Source organism: Hemicordylus capensis, chromosome 4 (assembly GCF_027244095.1).
Source record: "Hemicordylus capensis ecotype Gifberg chromosome 4, rHemCap1.1.pri, whole genome shotgun sequence".
Classification (NCBI taxonomy): domain Eukaryota; kingdom Metazoa; phylum Chordata; class Lepidosauria; order Squamata; family Cordylidae; genus Hemicordylus; species Hemicordylus capensis.
Genome location: NC_069660.1, coordinates 214,312,804 through 214,337,192, shown reverse-complemented (window position 1 = coordinate 214,337,192; position 24,389 = coordinate 214,312,804). Strand labels below are relative to the sequence as shown.

The following is a 24,389-nucleotide window of genomic DNA, read 5'->3' as shown; positions in this document are numbered from 1 at the left end:
GCCAACAGGGCGAAGAGGCACAGCAGTGACTCTGTCTCTTCTACTTAGCAGAGGGAGAATAACTGTCCTTATTCAGCACAGCACAGCACAGCAGCATCCCTTCCAGTGGTTACTGTGGCCGTTTCCCCCCTTGGGTGTTTCTTTTTAGAGCGCAAACCCCCTTGGGACAGGGAACCATTTTCCTCCTTCCTTTTTACTATGGAACAGGCTTTGTTCGCTTTTTTTGTTGAAGAGCATCATATAAATGTTCTCCTCAAAGGCGCGCCTTTTCATATCCTCTTAGCAAACTGAAATGGCTATGGACTAACAATGCTTTCCAGACATTTACACACCGGAAACTCTAGGCAATGACAGAATAGTCACGGCGGTAGCGAGTGCCTGAAGAACCGTCCATAATTTGCCAGGTGGCAACCGTAGTTAAGGCGCAGCAGCCTACTACTGCGCACACGCGGCGCCGGGCAACTTCTGTTTTGCTGCGTAGTAGAGCGAGCTGGCTCACTTGAGAGGCTGCTCCGAGCTCTCTTGCCTTGCGTTGCAACTGACGGACAAGAGTAAATGCGGCCCCTCTGGCATGCACAAGGGATGAGGTTCCCGGTTGGGTGGCCCGGGGCCCTGGGGGCCGCCCCGCCCTTCCAGCTCGGCCGCCACGCGCTCCCTCACCAAGCTCGCAGCAGCAGCTGCCTGTTCCTAAGGGTTGGGTGTCAGCGCCGGTCCAGAGAGCAGCCAATCGCCAGCCCGGCCCCGCCCGGCTTCCCGCCCCCTGGGCTCGAGGGAGGGTGGAGCTGCAGGAGCTCGGGGCGGTCGCTCGGTAGCATTTAGAGAAAGGCGAAAGAGAAGCGAAGGCACGGAGTTGCCTGTGGCTGGGCCCGGCGTTTTTTGTGGACCTGCCGGCGCTAGCCTCCCTTCGCCTCCCTCCCCCTTAACACACCACCTACCTCAAGGCAGGCTGTGAAGCTCCCTCTCTGTCTGAAAAGCCCGGCAGGAGCTGCATCGAGAGGGAACCAGCGCGTGTGTGAGAGAGAGAGAAGTGAGAAAGCAGGGCTTGCTGTGTAGCGGTAGCAGCAGCGAAACTTCCACGGCAGAAGTTGGACTGGACCTAGGCAACGCGCTCTTGAGCTCGCTGTTGAGTCACTCTTCGCACGGGGTTTGCAGGCGAGCAGAGGCATCTTTTGGAAGATGCACACGACCCAGAAGGATACCACATATACCAAGATCTTTGTCGGGGGTCTGCCCTACCACACCACGGACTCCAGCCTGCGCAAATATTTCGAGGTGTTCGGCGAGATCGAGGAAGCTGTGGTCATCACCGACAGGCAGACGGGCAAATCCCGAGGTTACGGATTTGTAAGTCAGCGGGACGGGGATGTGCGTGCCCTAGGTAGCGCCGGTGAGGGGGAGCGGAGCACGGGGGGCCAGCACTTCGCCCCCTGCTCCCCGAAGCGAAGGGCTACTCTTCCGTCTTTGTTTAGGACGGCAGCATGCCTGTGAAACCCACCGTTGCTTTTCCTTCGGTATGTTGACTGTGGGGCAGAGTTCGCCCCTTCGGAGCCTCCCATCCAGATATTTCTCCTGGTGCCGTGCCGTCCCTGGCATGCGTGAAACCTCCAAAGAGGGGAGATAGCTCCCTAGCCCAGGGCAACTGGAGAAGAGAGAAGGGAGAGAGGCACTTAGTTTAATCACCTGTCTTCCTCTCAAAAGGGTTGGTGGGGTTTTCCTCACCGAGAGGCTCCTCTCGGGCCTCTGTAGTGGCAGGTGAGTGAAATGGTGAACTTCCTAGAACTTGTGAGCAAGGACCAGCTGGAATGAAGATACACAAAAAGTTACAGGCTTGCTCTTGGGATGCTCTTCCCCCTCACAAAAGAATTAGGGAATCTGAGGGATTCTTTCTTGGGAGCTTGTGAGGTGTGTTATGCCATGCCAGTACGAGGAGATTTGCATCATACTTGCTTATGGAAAGTTGCTAGTGAAATGTTGGCATCGGATGAAGCCAGCTGGTTACAAGCTGATATGATGCATTAGTATTTTTATCTATTGCAGCATATGCTACAGGGTAAAATTGGTGTTCAGTGCCTGCAAAATTCTAGTGTCGTAGTATGGTAAATGCTTCAAATATAACCTGATTCTGTGATTAGCCTCTGCTGCTTCTAGCAAATTAAAAGTTATTGCATAGTAATGATCTCATGGAGGAGGATTGAAAGAGTCTGCTGTGGTATTCAGTTTCACTGTATACAGAAGTGCAAGACTGGATACTGTGAACTGCATAAAATATAACAAGTTTTGATATTTTGCACTGTTTGTTGTCCAGGTGACAATGGCTGACCGAGCTGCTGCTGAAAGGGCCTGCAAAGATCCTAATCCAATCATTGATGGTAGAAAGGCTAACGTGAACCTAGCATATCTAGGAGCAAAACCAAGAATAATGCAGCCAGGTAAGAAAAGCCCCTTGGTTTCTTGCCCAGCCTCTTATCATTGAAACAGAGAATGAAAATTTCAGATTACATCCTGCTTCAGTGGAAGTACTGTGGAAAGCGCAGTTTGATCATACACCAATACACATCAAAGATGACTTGTGCCATCATATGCAGTGGCATTACAAAATCTCCTAATCACATTGTAGACAGGTGCAGTGGCACAAATGCATATAACTTGCCTGTCAGAGTGACACTACTGCCCTTTGAAAGTACAACCACAAGAAGGGCTTCCTAAGAGGAGGGACTTAAAACACCTGCCAGAAGGTCATATGCTAGGATTGTGGAAGTGATCCATTGCTGCCAGAAGATCAGGGGCAGTTGGAGGTTATTCCCTCCTATGTGTGTGCTTGCACACTCTCTGCAAGCAGCAGCTAGAAGAAAAAGCTGCCACCAGGGGAGGAGGTGAAGGAAAGGGTGCTTCTTGTCAAAAGTTTTGAATACCCCTTCACCATGATCAATAAATACTAGTATGCAACAACAGAATGCATGTACCCAGTTATGCGTGAGGATCTTTGCACACTCCCCCCACCAAATACATGTTTGGTAGAAGAAGGGAAGTAAGTTGGTTTTTTTAAACGTACTCTTAGTTCCCTTTTATGCCTGTATGATTTTTTTTTACTCTTACACCTTTTCAAGCTTTTTATGCTCTCATGCCTCTTGTGTACTTTCTGTTATATTTATTACCATATATATTTTTACTTATAATATGTAATCACTCCTTAAGCTTTATGCTGGTCTGTGACTGTAATAAAGATTGATTTGATACTCTCTTAATGTATCATTTTTGTAGGATTTTGCCATTATTTTAAACACTGACAAGTAAGTCCTGTCTAATTTAATGAGAATTGCTCCCAAATGTACATAATAGTTGCAAGCTTAATGTATTTGAAAAGTGGGTACAAAGGGTGTGTATATATACAATATTATACAGGGTGTATATATACAAGATTCTTCAATATATATTCTGTGAGGAGATGGTCTCCTTTGGGCTACTCTTAGTACATGAGAACAGCAATGGCTCTATGCTATAGCTCATAGGTCACAGACTCTACTTGAATAGAAGTTAATCTCTGAGAATTATGTATGACTAGAATTGAATCTGGTTCTCAACTGAACTTCTCGGAAGCCATGTTGGATCAAGAATAGCTTGTACAATGCATTTCTGTAATATAGGGCTCATCAGTGCAAACGCACTACTTGGTGTAACAGGTTGACAGTATCGGCAGTCAGCATGGCTGCTTGCTGCCATCTATGGCAGATGGCTGGCAGCTTTTTTTTTGTCCAATGCAAGCTATAGTAGCAACATGGAATGGCCCCCAAAGTCCCATTTTGCATATGTCCGGTGGTTAATAATGTATTTTGTTGGCCTCATGGTCTTTTATTAATGTTGACATGCTGAATGTTGTTTTAGTAAATAAGTAAAGTGTGGAAACTGAGGACTGGAATTTGAACCACAGTTTAGCCCCAGAAACTGTTTTCAGGGCCAGTGTTCAATATTTAAATCAATCATCTTTATTATGTCCAATACATCTTTATTACGGTCCAATTACTAGTGCTTAGTGTTTGAGCATGTGCAGAATGCTTTTTCTTTACTGTGAACCACAGCCAATCTACCTGAGGTTATCAGAATGAACTCTAGGTCCAGCACTTTAAATTAAGTACTGGGATTACTGTTTTGAGACTCTTGAGTTGCTATCCTAGGCATGTTTACTCAGAAGTGAGTCCCATTGAGATAAATGAAATGCACATCCTAGTATATGTGCTTAGGATTGTAGCCTTAAGGAGGATGTTGAGTACAGTAACTAATCATGTTTCTAAAACCAATTGGCTGTACAACACACAACTTCAATAGATAGTCATTGAAAAAGCATGTCAAAGGCATCCCTCTTTAAAAAACCTCTTCCATTGATAGCATTAATGTTGCTTGTCCCAGACATCCATGACCAGTGGCTTTTTTGAGCCTACTAAACTACTATACACTCATTATGGAGGAGTATAGAAAGCATTTAGGACTAGCACACTAACAAAATAGTCAACTTGAATGTGATGTAACATAATTGTAATGGCTTATTTATTTTAGGTACTAAGAAATTGGTTTGTATTAGTATGAATCATCTTGTCTACACTGGCTGGCAGTGGTGCTCCAGGTTTTCAGAAAAGGGCCTTTCCCAGTCCAATCAGGAGGTGCCAAGAATTGAATCTGAGACCTTTTGCATGCAAAGCATGTGCTATGCCACTAAAGTTTCATCTCTCTTAAACAAAATTCTAACATTTGGCCCTCTTTTCCTAGTGCATTCTCCTGTCTAGGAACTGAGTCCAGGACCTCTCACACGTACAGCAATAATTATTCCCCTAGACTAACAAGCTGGGTTTGAGACTCTGGTTACTCAAACTATGGTTTGAGAAAATTTCATTGCCATGATGTCTGAGGCCCAGGGCAAATCTAACAATGGTTAGGAGACTGGGTTGCAGACTTGCAGATTCCCTCCTCTTTATTCCTCGTCTACGAGAACTCTGCTCTCCTCTCTATGGTTTGCTTTAACAGTGATAATGCAGAAGTAATGCAGTACCATGAACTAGCCATATAAATGCTAACTAGATTGCCCTGTAACTGGGTTTTTGAAAACTCATGTCAAATTCTGGTTCAGGACAATTATATTAGCTTTAATCATGGTTAGCACTGATGTAGGCACCCTGCACTGTGGTTAAGTCAAAAGTTGAAATGCAGGGGGAAATTCTCACACGAGAGTAGAATGGAGAGATTGTGAATGTTATGTCGGCCACAAGCCATAGTGGTTTGTAAGAAGTAATAGTTCTTTGTTCTACATCATAAAATGAATGAAAGAGAAAAAACTGCTCTATACACCTGATCTTATTAAAACCATATGGTGTTTGACTGTAGCTTTCTGATTTGTATGCCTTGAATCAGTATTTATTAAAAAGTATTAATGAAGGTTCTTATTGAGTACAGTATAGTATAAAATGCAGTGGACAGAATGTTCATATAGAGAATGTGATGTGTTTTGTTGGTAGGTTTTGCCTTTGGTGTTCAGCAGCTCCATCCAGCATTAATACAGAGGCCCTTTGGGTAAGTGTACTTTAAATTAGTCTTTGGGATGGGGAAGATATAGCTAATGGCCTCTAGTGTGACTGTTGTACTTGCAATAAAACTATATTTTTCAAATTTTCAGCTTTAAATGCCATCACTTCATTGATAACTCTCATAATCAGTACTGTAACTGAGTCAAGTGATGTAAGAAGCATGTTGTCTTTCCTCTCAAGCAGACCAGTTCTCATAAGATCATGTGGTAGAACATGAAGGTGTGCCTTTTATAAAGAAGCCACTGTGCCCCATTCAGTATTTTTCTTCAGCTTGACTCAATGTTATTTATCTCTTTCTAATCTGACAGGGATCGTTTACAGTTAAGATAACTGATGAGAAGGATATGATGATAAGAGGTGGAATAGTTCTGTTTGGAATTAAACTCTGTAACCAGTAGACTCAAACACACAAACAAGCTAAAATGGTGATTAACGATGCATGTATGTTTTTTCTATATAGTCAATAGATATCCGTGTGCTTTTTTATTTATTACAGTAATGAAGTGGTGTTAATAGCTAAACTGTGTGCTTTTATTTAATTGAAAGAGCTGTAGTGAAAGTTTTTGGTGGTCTTTTTAATTTTGAGTTTTGTTGAGAAGTGTTGACTTTGCCATGGGGAGCAAAGGGACTTTTTTTTCTTGCTTTCAAGCTGTAGCCTGTGACTTCTTTATTTTTTTTTTAACCGTACTTTGTAGTGAGTGCTAAATTTGTGTGTTCTTTTGATTTCTTTTTTTAAAAAGAAAAATCAACATTGCTTGCATGTTACATTTTTTTTTTTTTTTTGTTCCTTGGGCAGGGTGTGGAGCTCTCTGTATTAACAATGTGCATCCACTTGCACTTTCCAGTTAGAGTTTTTTAAAAAATCTAAAGAAATGCTACATATTAAACCCAAAATACATGCTATTCCTAAAGTTCTGCATTCTTATTTTGAAATTAAGCGTAAAAATAGGAGATGAAGTCTGCTTGAGTTTCCTTTACACTCTCTCCTATTTAATTATTGAGATTCATAGCAAAATGTATTAGAATACTTAACAAGGAAGTAAAGGGGTACATTGTAGAATGCACATTTTAATTGATAAGATACAGTGTTTCAGAACTATCAAGAGATAACTGAAGCTACACTGTTGACTAGCTGATTAAGGGCAAAACAAGTTGTTGCACACTGTTGTGCGTAACTTTCCCTGCAATTTCTTTTAGCCAAAAGCAGAAGGCTGTAAGCTTTTTAGAGTGAATAAATGGTCAGAATGGAAAGGGTTATGTAGCTGCCCCTTCTTCCACCCACTGTTCCTCTGCTTAAAATTAAAAGCAGCCTTGGAAGGTTGCTTTTTTTTTTAGTGTCAGGAGAAATGTGTTTGCCTTTCAGAGGAGCTTGAAGTTAAATGTTCATGTTTCCTTCTGAAACTATTATTTTGTGTGTTTTGTAGAGAACTTCAAATACAGCCTTCTTGTCATTTGTTGTGAAAATGATTATTTTATTGTGACTTCTCCTAACCTATGAATAACCTAGAGAAAATAGTAAAAAGTCTTGCAAACTAATTTGAATTTCTCTTTTTATATATTCTGTGTTTATTTAACCAACAAATAAATATAGTTCCCATAGGATGACTAGTTAAGGAGGTAACTAAAATATCGCTACTCTGTTTTATGTAGAAGGAAGTGCTTAGCTAGTCTACTGAGATGTGCAAGGCAGAGACCACTTAGCTAAAGACAGTAATTAAAGCCCAGCCCACAAATGGGATTATATTGATAAAATATCAAAATTTACACTGATCTAATGCTTGCTGAAGCAGCACATGCCCACTTAATATGGGTTTTTACCAGTCACTAGATTCAGTACAATGGCTAGGCCATGATATGATATTATCACACTTAATGCTTTCAAGGGCCTTGTCATGTGCTCTGCTGGTCACTTATTGTCTGATAATTGTCTGTTAAGTAGATGGGGACAACATCATGTATGTAGTCTTCCTCAATATTTATTTATTTATTTATTCATTCATTCATTCGATTTCTATACCGCCTGTCCAAAAATGGCTCAGGGCAGTTTACACAGAGAAATAATGAATAAATAAGATGGATCCCTGTCCCCAAAGGGCTCATAATCTAAAAAGAAACATGAGATAGACACCAGCAACAGTCACTCGAGGTACGGTGCTGGGGGTGGATAGGGCCAGTTATAGGGATTCCTTGTGGCTAGGGAGACATTGCATGTACATCAAAGCTTCCATGCTCATAAGAAATTGCTGGATTGAAGAAAAACTCCAGCACAAAAACTCAGAATTAGGGTACTACTGCAGTTAAGGTGACTTGATATACATCCCTAAACAGACTTAAATGGAATGTGCATCCAGGTAAGTCTGCAGAAAAACTCAGCTTCCCATATCAATTCTGAGCATGATTACTCTCAGATATTTGATTTTGTGACATGCTTGAATCATTTGTATATTGGATTGATATCCTGTCATGCAGCTCAGTTTGCGTTTAGGATTGTTTGTTCCAATAGTGTTTAGTGCCCCCCCCCTTCTTGGAATATAAAACTAGTTCAAATTGACTTCTAAGATCACAGCTGTGTTAGACTCTTCTGTTTAGTTTCTCTGTTGTTCACCCTTAATTGAACCAAGTTAGCACTACTTGGCCTATATTGTAAGACCTTGTAAAATGAGATCTTTTTTGATATGTTGTGTATCGGTCACATATTCTGCACTAGAAAGGAACAGAACGTGCAACACTATTTGTAAACTCTTTTTATCACCTTTTCTGTGATAAAAGAGAATAAAAGGCATATAGTTCCCGAGATCTTGGGTTGGTCTCTCTCTTTCCCCCCACCCCTCCATCAAAGGATACCTTTATGCAACAAATATAAGACAGTTACTCAGACATTTGTATAACCTGAGTAGGAAGACTGTATGAATGTGTGAGATACTGGAGAAAATGGCAGAAGTGTAATGCTGTTGTGCTAGTATAAGGATGTAGCACAATGACATTGCTCAAAGAAAGTAATATTTGTTCCACCCTAGTTCTTGCACTAACAAGAAGATGTTGACAACCTGCACAACATATTGCATAACTCTGTATGCCTCTTGGAGAAAGTATGCCACTGTTGGTTGCACAACATTCCTGGACGCAACACTTTATGCAGCTCAGCAAACTAATTAAGTGTGTGCAGCTTCTTGTTGCTCTAGTGCACTACTAGTCTGGACATCTGCCAATGAATATTAGGAGAATCAGTTGGATCTCTAAAGTAATTATTTCTTTAAAAAAATATGCCGATGGAAGAAAAGAATAATTCACCTCCTCTGTGTGTTGCGGGGAGGTCTACAGATATCTTTGTGTTTAAACAGCATTGTATGAGTAAATATAATAGCTTGCTTTTTTAGGAGTGTAGGAGGCTGATATTGGTAGAAAAGCGAGTATCTGCTGTATTTGTCCTCAACAGCTGTGCTCAGTTGTGGGCCCACTCATCTGACAAGATACTCTTAAATTGTTACTTGTATTACCTTAGATATAGTGATCCTTGTGTGTCTTTAATATTGCATCAACCAACTGAACATTTTCTTTTCCCCACGCTGATTTGTATTTGGCTTTTAAAAACTTGCTTAATCCATTCCTTGGAAATCTTAACTAGTCATAATAGCACCATTTTCGGTGCCAGGTCACCATTCCTATTTTAAAATGGTTAAGTGGTAAAGACACTTCTAAGGCTATATTTTTCTTACCTGTATTCATATAGTCTTTGACATCATAATTAGCTATTGCTATTCACATGGCATCCCTGTTGTCCCATGTGACCACCTATTTCAGGGACATTTTCGCTATATGTAGTTCTTTAAGCAAAAAGGGTAGCTGTAGGGCAATATATACCCACTGCCAAATCCCATTATGTGTGTGACTTTCTGCTGCTTCTCATTTTGTCTTGTTTGTCTACTAAAATATGTTGCTAAATTTTTATCCATCTCACCTTCCTCCATAATTTGGGGTCAATCCAGGTGGCTGACCCATCTATCTTTTTATTGTTGCCCATCCCCTTGAATGCCTTTGTGCAAAGGCAACATAATATCAAGGATCCAAACAGCATATTCTTGCCTAGATATGTGCTTAATAATTGAGTGAGGACGTCCCCCTCCCCCTGTATTTCTTTAAGAGCATTTAAAATGAAACAGTGTGTTATGGTAGGACAACCCAGAATTGAAAATGTTACAGAAGAGTGAAAGACATTTTCTATGCTGTATAGAGCTGCTGTGTTCTAGGAAAAGAATCAATCCCATGCCCAAATTCTAATCTGACTAATATATATATATATATATATATATATATATATATATATATATATATATTTGGTGACCTGTATAATGTCCATATTGATGCTAAAGCTGCTAGTGAAGTCTTGAATTCAAGACGAGTGACTTCTAGCTGTTTTGTAACTTCTCTTCCTACATGCCATTTGTGCACCACTTAAATATTGATGGTGAAATTTTTATGCCTTAATGTAGTATTATCCATAACCTATCAGAAGTCTCTCTTCCATTTGTGCTTCCATTGTGATCAATGGGAAACAAATTGGATTCAAGATTAGCCATCCAAGAAAGAGTAGTAGTAACTGAGCTCTAAGCTTCCTCTTACAATATTAAACAATTATTGTAGTGGTTGTGGGAGAGCATCATGTGTTGAAAACATATGATTTCAGAAAAGACTCCCATTAGGAATTTTTGGCTTTTAAAAACTCTTTGATACTAACTCTCTCGTAGGCCTACTTATGTTGCAGTTTAGACCATCCTGTTTTCAGTGTTCTTCATGCTCTGCAGACATTGTCAACAAGAAATATGTTGCAACAACTTAACTATGTAATATTAGAATACACTAGGCACAGGGTTAAGCACTATTGAACCCAATGGGATTTACTGCTGAGTAAGCATGCATAGAACTGGGCTACACTTCTGAAAACAAAAGCACACTTATTTAAAAGTAAGCTCCAGTTAAATGAATGGCGCTTAAACACATCTAGGGTTGGAATGCTTCTCCTGCTCTGAATATACAAAAGTAAAACTACCTTCTTTCATTACAAATATATATACACAATTTCAGTGTAACTACCACTACACATTTTTAAAAAACACCAACATCCCTTGAGCTAGTGAGTAAAGATGCCTCAGCAGCATAATGGGAAACTGCTCTTTAACCTTTTGACCTTGCTGAGCATAAAAGGAGCTAGCATTTCAGTATCATGGAGATCTCTGTATGCTGGCCTTTCCAGCAGATGGAAGTTTACTTTGGCCTTATAAAGTCATTTTACTCAGCTGGACGCTCTTGTCGCATGACAGATGATCAAAAATAGACCCAGTGCAGCTTGTCCTGTCAGTCACCACATGCGAGATGGCATAATGGTGGGGCGCCTGCAAAGAGTTCATGCATATTATAGATTAAGAAGTTCTAAAGGGATAAAGTTTCATTATTCCCCACCTGTTGTTTCCTTGGCTTAAAAGAAACAAATCACAAGAGCTTAAGTAGGAGCATATTCATTTATCTGTCTAGATTTTTAACAAGGACAAAAGTATTCCAAAATCCATAGTGAGGGTACTTCTGTTGGGGCACATACGCCCAGAGAGAGGAAACATGCTGGAAGAGGGGATTGTGTTGGGGTTATTTTGGTATATTTTGCCAGCTACTACAATAAACTGACCTTTGCATGATTGCTACAAAGACACACACACCCACACACACACACACCCTCATGTGACAGAAGCAAATCTAAGGAATGATCTATTTTTAAGTTACCTAAAAACTTTGTGCTATTATAAGTATCTTTTATTACTTTTAAAGTGCATCTCAGTAATAATTTTGTAGCATAGCATATAAAATACCTGTAGAGAGCCTTTAACATGTAAAGTGATGAACCGTTACAACTATATTTTAAAAGAAATGGGCCAAGGCCCTTGATTACTAAATAAGATCCACTTTTTGATGTCCCCGTGTATCATCCTTATACTTTACAGTTCTCCCATCTCGGATACTGGGAGATTGATGATGTACCATAAATATTTTTCTTGGATTCTTTACATTTCAGTGCTTAAGCTGCAAACAGTTAAGGGGGAGTGATTAGCTGCTAGAAACACATCTTGACTTTTGAAATCCTGACAAACTATGTTTCAAAGTTGACAACATTTTCAACTGGAAATATTTCCTGCTCTGCAACTTTAAATGAAAATTGAAAGTAATCTTTATTTAAATACACTTTTATTAATCTTAACTATATTTATATAGGGTGACCAGGTGGAGCTGATTTGTGCAACAGCTGGAAAAGAGAACTTTGACATTGCATGAGAAGTTTAAAGCTTTTACTCTGCATCTGGATCTCTGTGTGTGCGTGTGCGTGTGCGTGTATGTTGGATCTCATTAGAGCTGCACTTCATGTGGGTGAGAGGGCCTGTTTCCCCCATATAGTTTTCACTGCATATTAAAGCTCTGAAGGTGATACTGTATCAGTGAAAAATAATACATCTTGGTTCTATATGACTTGATGGAATGAGGGATCAATCTATGTGCTTTTTTCTTTTTCTTATTTTTGATAACTGGTGGGGAGCAGAGACTGAGAGCTGGTATAGCCTGGCACTTAGAGTGTAACTTGTGAAGTCCCTAATTCAAACCTCATCTTGGCCATAAGTTTACTTGGCCTTGGACTAATAATAATTTACTTGGTGGCCTTGGGCTAATCATTTTTTCTTATCTTCAGCCCTCCACCTACAATAATATGGAGCTACCTTATAGAGTTAGCCACCTAATGGCGCAGTGGGGAAGTAACTTGTCTAGACAGCAGGAAGCTGTTGGTTTGAATCCCCACTGGTGTGTTTCCCAGAATATGGGAAACACCTATATCGGGCAGCAGCAATATAGGAAGGTGCTGAAAGGCATCATCTCATACTGTGCGGGAGCAGACAATGGTAAACCCCTCCTGTCGTCTACCAAAGAAAACCACATGGCTCTGTGGTCTCCAGGAGTCGACACCAACTTGACGGCACAACCTTTCCTTTCCAACCTTATAGAGTTACTGCATTACTGAAATAATGTGTATGAAGCATTTTGATCACTCGCAGCACTATATACATGCTGTACTATGTTTTTTTAAAATGACAGCATTGCTGCAAATATCAAAATTAGCCTGTTTGTGCTACAGAGCCCTTTTTAAAGCAACAGTTTTATTATGTGGAGGATACTGAAGTGCACACTTAAAAATAGTGGGTCTCTCTCTCAAAATATGTTTCTGCTTTTGTTAAACACTAGATCTACCTGAACATAAACCTGCCCCAGCTCTCCCCACTCCTTCCAAAGCCATGTCTTATATAGAAATAAGCTGGCACAAAGCAGGATACCAGTGGCCTGGTATGCCACAACAGGTTCGACTTACACGGCCTTTTAACCTCTTCAGAAGTGTGATGCACCATGTACCTAGGGATCACTGTTATGAATTTAATGGCATCTGTGTAGCTTCCCCTCAATGGCCTTTTGTGACGGAGTGAATTGCACTATAGTTCGTTTGAAAAGTGTGATTCTTGCTGTGTTTGCCACACTTGTGAACTTCTATTTAAACTCCTTTTGTCGCCTGTGTTTTTTATTTTTTAATAAGGGTGACTGAGGTTGCAGAGGAATTAATGTGTGCTGAGTCTGCATAGCAATTCAAGTAGGGTTGCCACGATACACAATTTCTTATTTTTCTAGACATAGATTTTTGTTAAGTGGGTAATACAGTCAAATGTATAAGTCCATGGAAACTTTTAGAATTGCCTTGTCCAACTATCATAGTTACAAAACCTGTATTGTGACATGTGGAACTAAGAACTTTATAAACTCTCTACGTAGGTCAGCAAGTATTTTGGGGTGGGGAAACTAGTAACTTAGATGATTTTTAAAATTCTGTATTGTCCAGGCTGATAGAAATCTCACTTTATTCCTCCTTTTAATAGATGTATTACACATCTCAAGGTCCCTTTCTAAGTAATTCAAAATGAATGGTAATGTGGTTTTGGGGTATGTTAAGTTTCATGCTGTTAAGACAGCACTAACACTATTTTATTTTTTAGTAGTGGACCCCCCCTGCCCCGGGCTTCTAAAACTAGTTATTGTGGCAACCCTATTCACATAACAACAACTAAATTTGAGTTTGCTTTTTAGTTCTGAGTCTGGAAGTGAGATTTACTTATGAGATCTAACGCTGTCTTCTATTTTTCAACAGGATCCCTGCTCATTATGTCTATCCACAGGCTTTTGTGCAGCCAGGAGTAGTAATTCCACATGTCCAGCCTACAGCAGCTGCTGCTTCCACCTCACCTTACCTTGACTACACTGGAGCTGCATATGCTCAGTATTCAGCTGCTGCTGCCGCTGCTGCCGCTGCAGCCTATGACCAGTATCCCTATGCAGCATCCCCAGCTGCTGCAGGATATGTCACTGCTGGGGGTTATGGCTATGCAGTCCAGCAACCAATCACTGCAGCAGCACCTGGGACAGCTGCAGCAGCAGCTGCTGCCTTTGGTCAATACCAACCACAACAGCTGCAAACAGATCGTATGCAATAGCAGATGGACTTGTGAAGAAAGTTCTCTTATTTTTCCCATATTTTTATCTTCCAGCCTTCCAATAGAAATAGTTTAAAAAGAAGCAATTAACCTTAACTAATCCAGCTTTAAGGAAAGCTGCAATGCAATAGAGTATTATAAAAACAAATCCCACTCTGTCTCTGTACAGTATACATCCATATCATGGAGAGTATTGTGGGGTGGGTATTGTAAGAGTTTCAAGTATCAGTCCAAGCATCATTCTATCATGAAAGGATGACAGAAGTAACAATAGAAGCTTATATTTAAAAAAGAAAAAAAATGCATTTTACAATATCAGGGAAAAATGGTCCAGGTGAGCAATATGTAGCCTGTATCAAACTGAAGATTACTATTTAAATGTTGAAAGCACTGACTGTCACTACTACTTTTCATTATGGCCTACAGAACTTTCTTTGAATAAGTAAGAAAATGTTTTCTGACGATCTCATAATGGGCATCGAACAAACTATAGAACGTGGCCTTTTGGGAAAAGGGTGGACAGGCACCAAAGTTATTTTCTCATCTGTCCTCTGTATGAATGGGACTATGGAACAAGTGGTGTGGAATTAATGGGCGCAACAGCTGTACAGACAATCGGTAACACAGACCATTCTGGAAAGAACACATCACTTGTGCTCGTTTGATGAGCTTGTCACATTCTAATCCCTCTCCCCATCCTGTTTCACTTTTAGGAAACTTTGACTGCTGGTGTCAGCTATTCTGATTCTGAAATAGGATCAGCTCTTTACTACAACAGCCTTCTCTTTTTATTTATTGTATCTATTCATGGCTTGCGAATAAAGGCAGGAAGAAATTTGCTGAATTTAAACCTTTAAGAACTGTGTTAAGGGAATTTCTTGAAATGATTTCTATGCAATTTAATACCTATTTAAAATATTTATTTACAAAACATAGGTTTTTCATGCGGCAACTTGAGATTGCAGTTCTTCAAGGGTTAATGATATGTGAGTTATATTGTGCCTTAATTGTAATGCTATTTAAAGATATATTTATTATGAAAGTTGTACTATGCTGCGCTCTAAAGAAAACAAATTTAGATGTGAAACCATAAAATTATGTATTCATCTCATGGTATAAGTTATTTAGTAAGTTTAGCTCTAGTATATAAAATATTAACCTAATTAATTACAGATATTGACATGGGTTTATTTAAATTCATTAAGTACACCTTTATAAGGGTACTTGTAACACTTTTTTAAAAAGAGCTTTTGATCTTAAAAATGCTAATTTCATGCTTTTTCCTTTGTAACCTGGCCCTAAATCTGCTCACTTGGAAGGAAGCGCTATTTACTTCAGTGGGACTTGTATCCAAGAAAATGGGCATTGGTAAAAGATTTGGGCTTCACATTTTGTTTAGGAGTAAGGCCCAACTGATGCACTACTGTTGTGGAATGGGAGTGACTTCTATGCAGTGTTGTCTCATGCCTCAGTCACTTCTGCAAATGGGAACTAAGTGAATTGGATGTGGGGAGTGACCACATAACTCTGTCCAATCCACATAGTTCCTACTGGGACACTACTAGTAAAACTTTGGACTGGACAACACAGAAATAGCTTCTGTGCCACAACAGTAATTGGGCCCAAGTCCCCTTGACTTTGTAGAGACTTCGTCTCAACCAGTATATAGGAAAAATTGGATCTGAAACTCCACTCTTAAATGCACTATGTGGAAATAGGTTCCCATAAAACAATCCACATAATGTTTAAGAGTGGGTTGTCTCCATTTTCTCTTAGAACACAAAAGTTGTAGCTTTTACTTTCATCTCTGTGTAGATCAACTATTATTCCTTTGCTAGGAAATGCTGCTTTACATTGTCCTGTGAAACTGCAATAACTTACAATTTTTATTCTAGACCTAAAAAGGAATTTAATATTTTACACTGTATTGGAATCTTTTTATACTTGAACAATTTCATACAAGGGAAGACAGGATAGCATTTTTATGGACTTTATCCAATGTCACTGGATTTATTTTAAGTATTTTGAATACTAGCCAGTGTTATATAAAGTAGATAACATGACTCTCATGTGCATGTTATTGTGTATATTGCTTTATAATGTTTCAAATATTCTAATCTATACACTTGTATTAAAAAAACAATAAAATATTGTTTAATCTGATCTGTTTGTAGTTCTGCCAAAAACAAAAGCTTATGATATCAGACTATCTTAAATTATTTTCAAACATTCTTCTGTGAAAAGAACAAGAGCTTGGTCAGTGACTTCAAAAGTACAAGACAAAACAAATAAAGCTTTCTGCCATTCAGAGCAGATCAGACAACTTCATCAATTTTAAATCTTGAGGTTTAAGCAAGTACTACTTCACACAACGTATAGTCAACTTTTACAATGTGCTATTACAAAATGTATTGTATAGTACATATGAATAGCTATTTGCTTAGGCCTGAACTTAATATTTAGAGTGGTGTATCAACACCTATTACCCATGATAGCTACAGTGAAATCTCTGTGTTCAGAAATAGCAGCTGGCTGAAAGACAGAATGCTAGCCACCCTGAGAACTCTAGGGTTAGGTGGAGGGATATTAATCTAACTAATAGACAGTCCTTGGCCTGGTCTAGCAAGGCTGCTGTTGTGTTAGTTGATTTATTGCCCCAGCTTTCTGCTTGTTTGCAACAAAACAACCCAATTGTGCTAAAAGCACAAGACACCGATTTTAAAAAAAATATGGGAATAACTAAGTTTTGTTGAATCAAACAAGCTAAAGACATGCTAGAACAGAAAGACTTTTTAATTTATGGGAAATAGTAATCAGGGAGGCAGATGGACAAATCTGAGGCAGGCATTCCGCAGTTTAGGCGTAGCAACAAAAAAGGCCCTTTCATGTGCTCATACCACCCACATCTGAGGGTGAGACATGTATTCAAGACATGCAGGAAGGATTTTCCAGTTGATCTGAATGGGTGGACAGCAGGCTCATGGGAGGAGATGGTACTAAGCCAATTAAAGCTTTAAAGATGTTAACTGATACGAGAGGAGCTATGGTTTGTTTGTTTGTTTTAAAAAACTGTCTCCAGACAATATTTTAGCCTCTGCTTTTTATCACTAGTTATACGGTGAGTGCTTTTAAAATGTAGTTGTGCAGCACAGTTCTTCATGGGGAGACTATTGGCTTAAACCTCAATTGATATTACAGACAAACACATGACAGCTGGTCAAAAAATGACAGTAAGGGAGAACATACACACAAACACCAGATAAGAGGCTTGGTGTATAGTAGGGATGTGCACGGACCGTGGAGGTGCGGTCTGATGCTGGGGAGGGGTTGTTTTAAGGGGGGAGGTTGTACTTATCCTTCCCACCGCTTTCCCCCCTCTGACGCTCCAGTTTTCAGCAAAATCTTCAGGGTGGCAGCAGTCCTCCCTGCTGCCCCTGCCCCCTTGTTGGCAAAATGTGGTAGTAACACATGTGCATGCACCCGCTGCCCTGCGCACTGCCAACCTGCATGTGTGCCCAGGCACATATGCATGTGTTACTTCCACATTTTGCCAACAAGGGTGGCAGAGAGGACCACTGCTGCCCCAAAGATTGTGCTGAAAACTGGAGCGCTGGAGGGGGAAAAGCAGTGGGAGGGGTAAGTACAACCCCCCAAACTTAAAGCAACACTCCCCCTGGCGACAGTCCGTTGGACTGCCGGACCAGCGAACCGGTTCGCAGGCTTCCAACATGGCCTGCAAACCAGTTTGTGTACACCAGTGTATAGGCGTTTATATACCAATGCCAGAAACCTCTGAGCCAAGATGGGTGAACTGGAGTGCTTGGTTGCTAATGAAAACCTAGAGAGGGCATAATGGAAACAGAACCAGTGGGACACAGTTATTCCTCAAATGCTACAGGAAGGGGAGGATTAGGGTGGCGTTCCATTGTATATTAAGGAAGGGATAGAATCCAACAAGCTAGAAAACTCAGGAGGACTGGAGTCCTCCACAGAATCATTATGGGTGACAATCTGAGGACTGAAAGGAAATCGGTTACTCGGGATGTGCCATCACCCCACAGATCAAAACACAGAGTGACCTGGAGTTGGAGAAGCAAATCAGAGAGGCATCAAAGAGAGAAAGAGCTGTAATAATGTGCAACTTCAATTACCCTCACATAGACTGGGCAAACTCGCATGTGGGAACTGACAGACCAAGTTTCTAGACATGCTAAATGACTGTGCCTTAGAACAGTTGGTGACAGAACCAACTAGAGAGAAGGTGACCTTGGATTTAGTCTTGAATTGTGCTCTGGACCTGGTGTGAGATGTCGAGAGTTGTAGAACCACTGGGGAACAGTGACCATAGTGTGATTTTTAAAAAAAATGTGAGTGGAGCATTGCCAAGGAAGTCCAAAATAGATGTATTGGGCTACAGAAGAGGAAACTTCTCAAAAATGAGGGGACTGGTAAAAAGGAAGCTGAAAGGGAAAGTCAGGAGGGTCAAATCACTCCAGAAAACATGGAACTTATTTAAAACCATAATAATAGAAACTCGGTTCGTATGTATGCCGAGGAGGAAAGGTGCCACCAAGTTCAGGAGGATGTTAGCATGTAGAGTCAGGGAAGCTATAAAAGGAAAGGATGACTTCCTTCAGAAAATGGAAGTCCTGCCCAAATGAAGATAACAGAAAGGAACATACACACTGGCAAAAGAAATATAAGGAGACAAGGGATTTTTAAAAAATGAGTTTGAGGAGCATATAGCTAGAAGTGCCATGGGGGATGGAAAAACTTCTTTAAATATATCAGAAGCAGAAAACCTGCCAGGGAGGCACCTGGACTCTTAAATGATGAGGGTGTGAAAGGATTGAGGATAAGGAGATTGCAGCAGTGGTGTCTGGGCTGGAGGGGCTGTGTGGACCCTCCACAAATGAAAGCAAGCTACTAAAAGATCATACTACTTACTAGAAACCAGAGAAACCTTCAGAGCAGGGAGCTTTATCCACTCCCTCCTCCCCTGCCTGCAACTTCTTGTTTTGGCCTTACAGGTTGGAACAGCTGCTACTCAAGCTGCTCCAGCCAATCTGATTCCTAGGGGGCTCTTCTTGGAACTGCCCCCAGGAATTGCTAGAATAATGGCTTTAAAATGCACTTTCAAATTCTGGTTGCTTCGTGGGATATATTTTAAATATGTTTTTTCCTCTTCTTCCTGGGGGCAGTGCCAGTAGGAGTTCCTAGGAATCAGATTGGTTGGAGTAGCTTGAGTAGCAGCAGTTCCAAGTAAGACCATAAGAGGAAGTTTCAGGCAGGGACTGAAGGAAGTTCCCTTTTCTGCCAGTCAGGATTCCCTGGCTGCTGGTAAATTTGATCTTTTACTAGCTTGTTTGTTTGGTGGGAGCGGGGATGAAGTGGTGAGAAATCACCACTTTCTCCCTTCTGTCCCTCTTTCTGCCTTTTGTGACTGTCTTTTGCCCTGGCTTTTCTGCCTTTCTCCCTGCTTTCCCCCTGTTCCCCCCCACTTTCTGCCTTCTCCACTCCCCCACCCCCCCAAAACCCTTTCCATTTCTGCCCCCTGCTTTTCTGCCCCCCTTTGTTTTCCTCCATGCTGGCAGGCTTAGGTAAATACCCAAGCCTGCTGGCATGGAGGAAATTGGGGGGTGGGCTCCTGTCTTGGTGACCAAGTCCTCCCCTGCTCCAGTGCTCACCAGCTGCTACTCGATTGCAAAGAAGCTGAATGAGTTATTTGCATCTATCTTCATGATGGAGGATACTGGCCATATACCTTCTCAGCTTCTCAGGCTTGGAGGCTGAAGGACTGGGCCAATCTCAGGTGATGAGAGAGGATGTTCTAAACTGTCTTGAGAAACTAAAAATTAACAAATAATTAGGGCCAGATGGCATTCACCTGAGATTTCTGAAGGAATTCAAATGTGAAATTGCTGATCTCCCTAGCAAAAAATGTAACTTGTCCCTACAATTAGGCTATGTACCAGAGGACTGGAAAGTAGCTAATGTAACTCTGATTTTCAAGAAAGGATCTGGGAAATTACAAGCCAGTTAGCTTAACTTCTGTGCTGGGTAAATTGCACTTAAGGACAAAAATATAAAATATAGGCCTTGCTGAAGGAGAACTAGCATGGCTTCTGCAAAGGTAAGTCTTGCCTCACCAACCTTTTGGAGTTCTTTGAGAGTGTCAGCAGGCATGGAAAAGGGCAATCAAGTCAACATAGTATACTTGGACTTTTGAAAAGGTTCCTCATCGAAGACTCTGGAGAAAACTTATCAGTCATGGGATAAGGGGACAGGTTCTTGTGTGGCTTGGTAACCGGTTGAAAGACAGGAAACAGCGGGTAGGAATAAATGGACAGTTTTCACAATGGAGAAAAGTAAGAAGTAGGGTCCCCCCCCCCCCACACACACCCAGGAATCTGTGCTCTTTAACTTGTTCATAAATGATCTAGAAGTTGGGATAAACAAGCACAGAAGCTATTACCTAAGGCTGGTATTTCATATCAACACATAATGGTTAATAGTACATTATTACCACATTTTAGTGAGCTGGAGTGGCGGAGGGAATACAGGTAATCATCTATGAGAAAAATCAAGTTGAATTCAATGTGGAATGTGTAACAGATCTTTTAGATCAGGGGTTCTCAACCTTTGGCCTTTGTAGCTGGGGATTATGGGAGTTGGTTCACCAACATCTAGGAACCAAAGGTTGAGAACCCCTGCTTTACATGCTGTTTAGGAGCCCTTTGAAAATTAAGTATTTAACAGACTTGTTTATTAACATGTACCAACCAACCTGTTACAAACATATCACACCTTCTGCCCCAAAGCGTTGAAAATTTCTTGTTACACAGCCATAGAGGGTCCTCATTTCCCTTGATCTACAAAAGTCATACAGCATAATCCAGTTGCCCTTTACATTCTACCCACCTCCTCCTGTGGGCACCGACCCCATTAGCAGTCCTCTTGCAAATTGAGAAATATGCTTATGGAACAACTACATGCATCTAATGCCACAAATACAAGATCTGGATCACGCCCGCAATGTTTTTCCAGAGCTCAGATTTCTTGGCATACAAGCCTTTGAACTGACAACTGCTTTATGGGACAAAAAGTTTTTATAATCCTGTTATCAACACTAAAATTATATAGTTGCCTTGCCTCTTGCAATGAAGTTAACTTACAGCTCTGCATAACTTTCAAGTGCTATCAATAATCCATGATGACATGAAGAACTCTATTAATAAGAAATGCTGTTATATGGAAAAGCCGAAGCCAATGGTGTCCTAGTTCCAAAGAAACTGAATACTCACTGTGACACAGCATCTTACCTTTCCACATTAGATCATCCAATATATTTGACACAGAGAAATTATAATATGATTCAGGCTCATACTAGACCAAATCTGGAAGGGGCTCAGTAGAGAAGAACAGTATATTTCCTAGGATGTAAAATTATTCAAATAAATAACAACTTCAGAACATTTCCATAAAACTGGAAAAGATAATGAATCAGTAGACAGCATGTTCTAGGTACATAGTGAGGCATACAGAAAACAATGTCAAATATAACTCCAATTATCTTTCCAGAATGCTGGGATCAAAATTACCTATTAATGTTTGAGAACAAGCAAAACAGAGAATGGTAACAATAATGAAGAGTGTGAAATGGATTGTATATGAGAAAAGGCTGAAAAGACTAGTTCTACATTGTGCTGGACAGGTGAATTGTACATTAAACTGAAATAAATTTGAAGCAAGCCATCAGTGTAATTTAGAGGAACATAATGAGAAAATTCAACATACTTTCAGTTATTGCAACAACAGTTATTATATGTCAAAGGATTTACATAACAGTTTACATTTTAAAAAAACTTTGAGCTTATGACAGTCATATATCTTATTTGTCAAAACAACCCAAATGTTTACTGTGAGAAAAATACAGCTCATCTTCTACACTTCTTGAATATCTACTTCCAGCTGTAAATGTCTCTCTTCTCTTGCATCCTAATGACTGACTTAATCCAGGGCTACAAAAGGGCAGCACATCCTCAACACAACTCTGTTGTCTCCTAAATAGATTACACTTTATAAGGGAACAGCATAAATCAAGTTTGAATTGATCTCTTGTATGCCCCACTGACCTTCACATTTTGCCAAAATAAATTGATAATGTGAAATGGATTGTATATGAGAAAAGGCTAAAAAGACTAGTTTTACATTGTATTGAACAGATGAGTTGTACATTAAACTGAGATAAATTTGAAGCAAACCATCAGTAATTAATCAGAGGAAGATAAGAGGAACATAATGAGAAAACTCAACATTTATATCAAGTATATTAGATCAAGTATGTGTTGAAATATGGTAGGGGAAGCTTGGTGCTTATTGTGAGAGATTAAACTACCACCAAAGTAACCACTAGAGTGACCACTAAATATATGAATTTGTTGTCTAGTATGGTGGTGGACAAGGCAAGATTCCTGGGGTGGGGGGAGTTCACTTCTGGCCATAATCTGCAGTGCCTTTCTTCATTATAATTGTGTATCATCATGTGATGACTATGCAAGACAGGACTAAAGACAGCAACCTACTAAGACTCTATGGAGGTGCCAGATCACAGCTGTTAATTGTGCACTAGACCACACATGTAGAGGACATTTTCCCCAGACTATAGATGGGCTTGATCTTTCAGTTCTCCCTAACCCCATGTAACCTTTTAAGGCTGGAATTCGGGGAATACATTCCAATTAACTCAATGGAACTTACTTCCGGATAAACATTCATAGGATTGCACTGTAAGTGCATAAAGTTCAGCCTTGTCCACAAACAAAATGGGCTGTAGGTTAGGAGGGGATTTAACCACTGCTGGTTTTTACTTTTACTTTTATATGCCCAATATGGTAGCAAAAACCACCTAATGGCGCAGCAGGGAAGTAACCTTCCTAGAGAGCAGGAGGCAGCGGCGGAGCGGGGCCGCTGGCGGCCGCCCCGCTAACCCTGCTCCCTGCGTCTGACGTCAGATGCGGGGCTAGCCACATCTGCCGCATCTGACGTCAGACATGAGGGGCGGGGTCTGGCTCCCGAATGGAGCCTTGAGGCTCCTTTCGGGAGTTGGAGTTTAACTCCCGAGGCTGAAGGGGCCACACGACCCCTTCGGGAGTTAAACTAAGGCTGCTGCTGCTTTCACAGCGCAACCAGAAGCAGCTCTTCCCTGCCTTAGCTCCCGAAGGGGCTGTGACATCAGATGCGGAGTGTGTGTTGGGGGCCGTGAAGCGCGGCTCCTGATTGGGTGCGGCCCGGGTTCTTTGAACCCCTTCACCCAATAATAGCTCTGCCCCTGGCAGCAGGCCATTGGTTCGAATGCCTGCTGGTGTGTTTCACAGAATATGAGAAACTCCTACATCGGGCAGCAGTGATATAGGGAGGTGCTAAAAGGCATAATCTCATACTGTGCAGGAGATGATAATGGTAAACCCCTTCTGTATTCTGCCAAGAAAACCACATGGCTCTGTTGTCGCTAGGAGTTGACACCGACTCGACGGCACAACATTTCCTTTCCATGGTAGCAAAAGAAAAGTATGCACAAGCCCTACGCTGTTAACTTTTTTTGTCAGTCTCTAGCTGAAATCCTGATGGATACAATGTACTGTGTAACTAACAATCATATGAAAATATTCCTAATACAACTACAATAGCACATTTCCATGACAAAGAGGCACTCTCTTAAGTACCCTGGACCTCAGCCATTCAGGGCTTTATAGGCATTCACCAGCACTTTGTAGTTCGATTAGAAACATATTAGCAGCCAGTGCAATTCTTTCAGAACTGGTTTTATATGGTCTCTTTTGGGTTTCCCCAGAAACTAACCAGCTACTGCATTTTGTACCAGTTGTAGTTTCTGGACAATGTACAAAAGCTGCCCCACTAAGAGTGCATTACAGTAGGCAAGCCTGGAGATTACCAGCATTTGTACTACTGTTATAAGGTCATTTACCTTCAGAAAGGTAAGTATTGTTGTATTGTTTTTATGCCTGTATTTTATATGTTTTTTTTTTAGCTTGATGTTTTATTGCCTTTTTATTGTATGTTTTAACTTTTGTAAACCGCCTTGGGGTTGTCTTTTAACGAAAGGCGGTATATAAATGCAACAATAAAATAAAAATGGGCATAGCTGAAGTATCGACCAAAACTGATAAGTGTTCCTGACCACTGCCTCAATCTGAGAAACCAGAGAGAGTTTTGGATCCAGCAGCAT

At 40.7% G+C, this 24,389-nt stretch overlaps 1 protein-coding gene across 5 annotated transcripts in view; it reads left to right on the top strand.

Moving 5' to 3' along the window:
- RBM24 (RNA binding motif protein 24) overlaps nucleotides 1-16,303 on the top strand; it is a 53,767-nt gene extending 37,464 nt beyond the window's left edge. For 3 of the 5 annotated variants that reach the window (XM_053249063.1, XM_053249060.1, XM_053249066.1), the window contains exons 4-6: nucleotides 2,306-2,429; nucleotides 5,505-5,559; nucleotides 13,798-16,303. In XM_053249063.1, coding sequence (XP_053105038.1) covers nucleotides 2,306-2,429; nucleotides 5,505-5,559; nucleotides 13,798-14,140 — 522 coding nt within the window. In that variant the 3' untranslated portion in view covers nucleotides 14,141-16,303. Of the gene's footprint in view, nucleotides 1-538; nucleotides 1,345-1,654; nucleotides 1,753-2,305; nucleotides 2,430-5,504; nucleotides 5,560-13,797 lie in introns of those variants that run through there. The other 2 variants (XM_053249062.1, XM_053249065.1) reach the window with 2 other exon arrangements.
- Nucleotides 16,304-24,389: the final 8,086 nt, after the last annotated feature.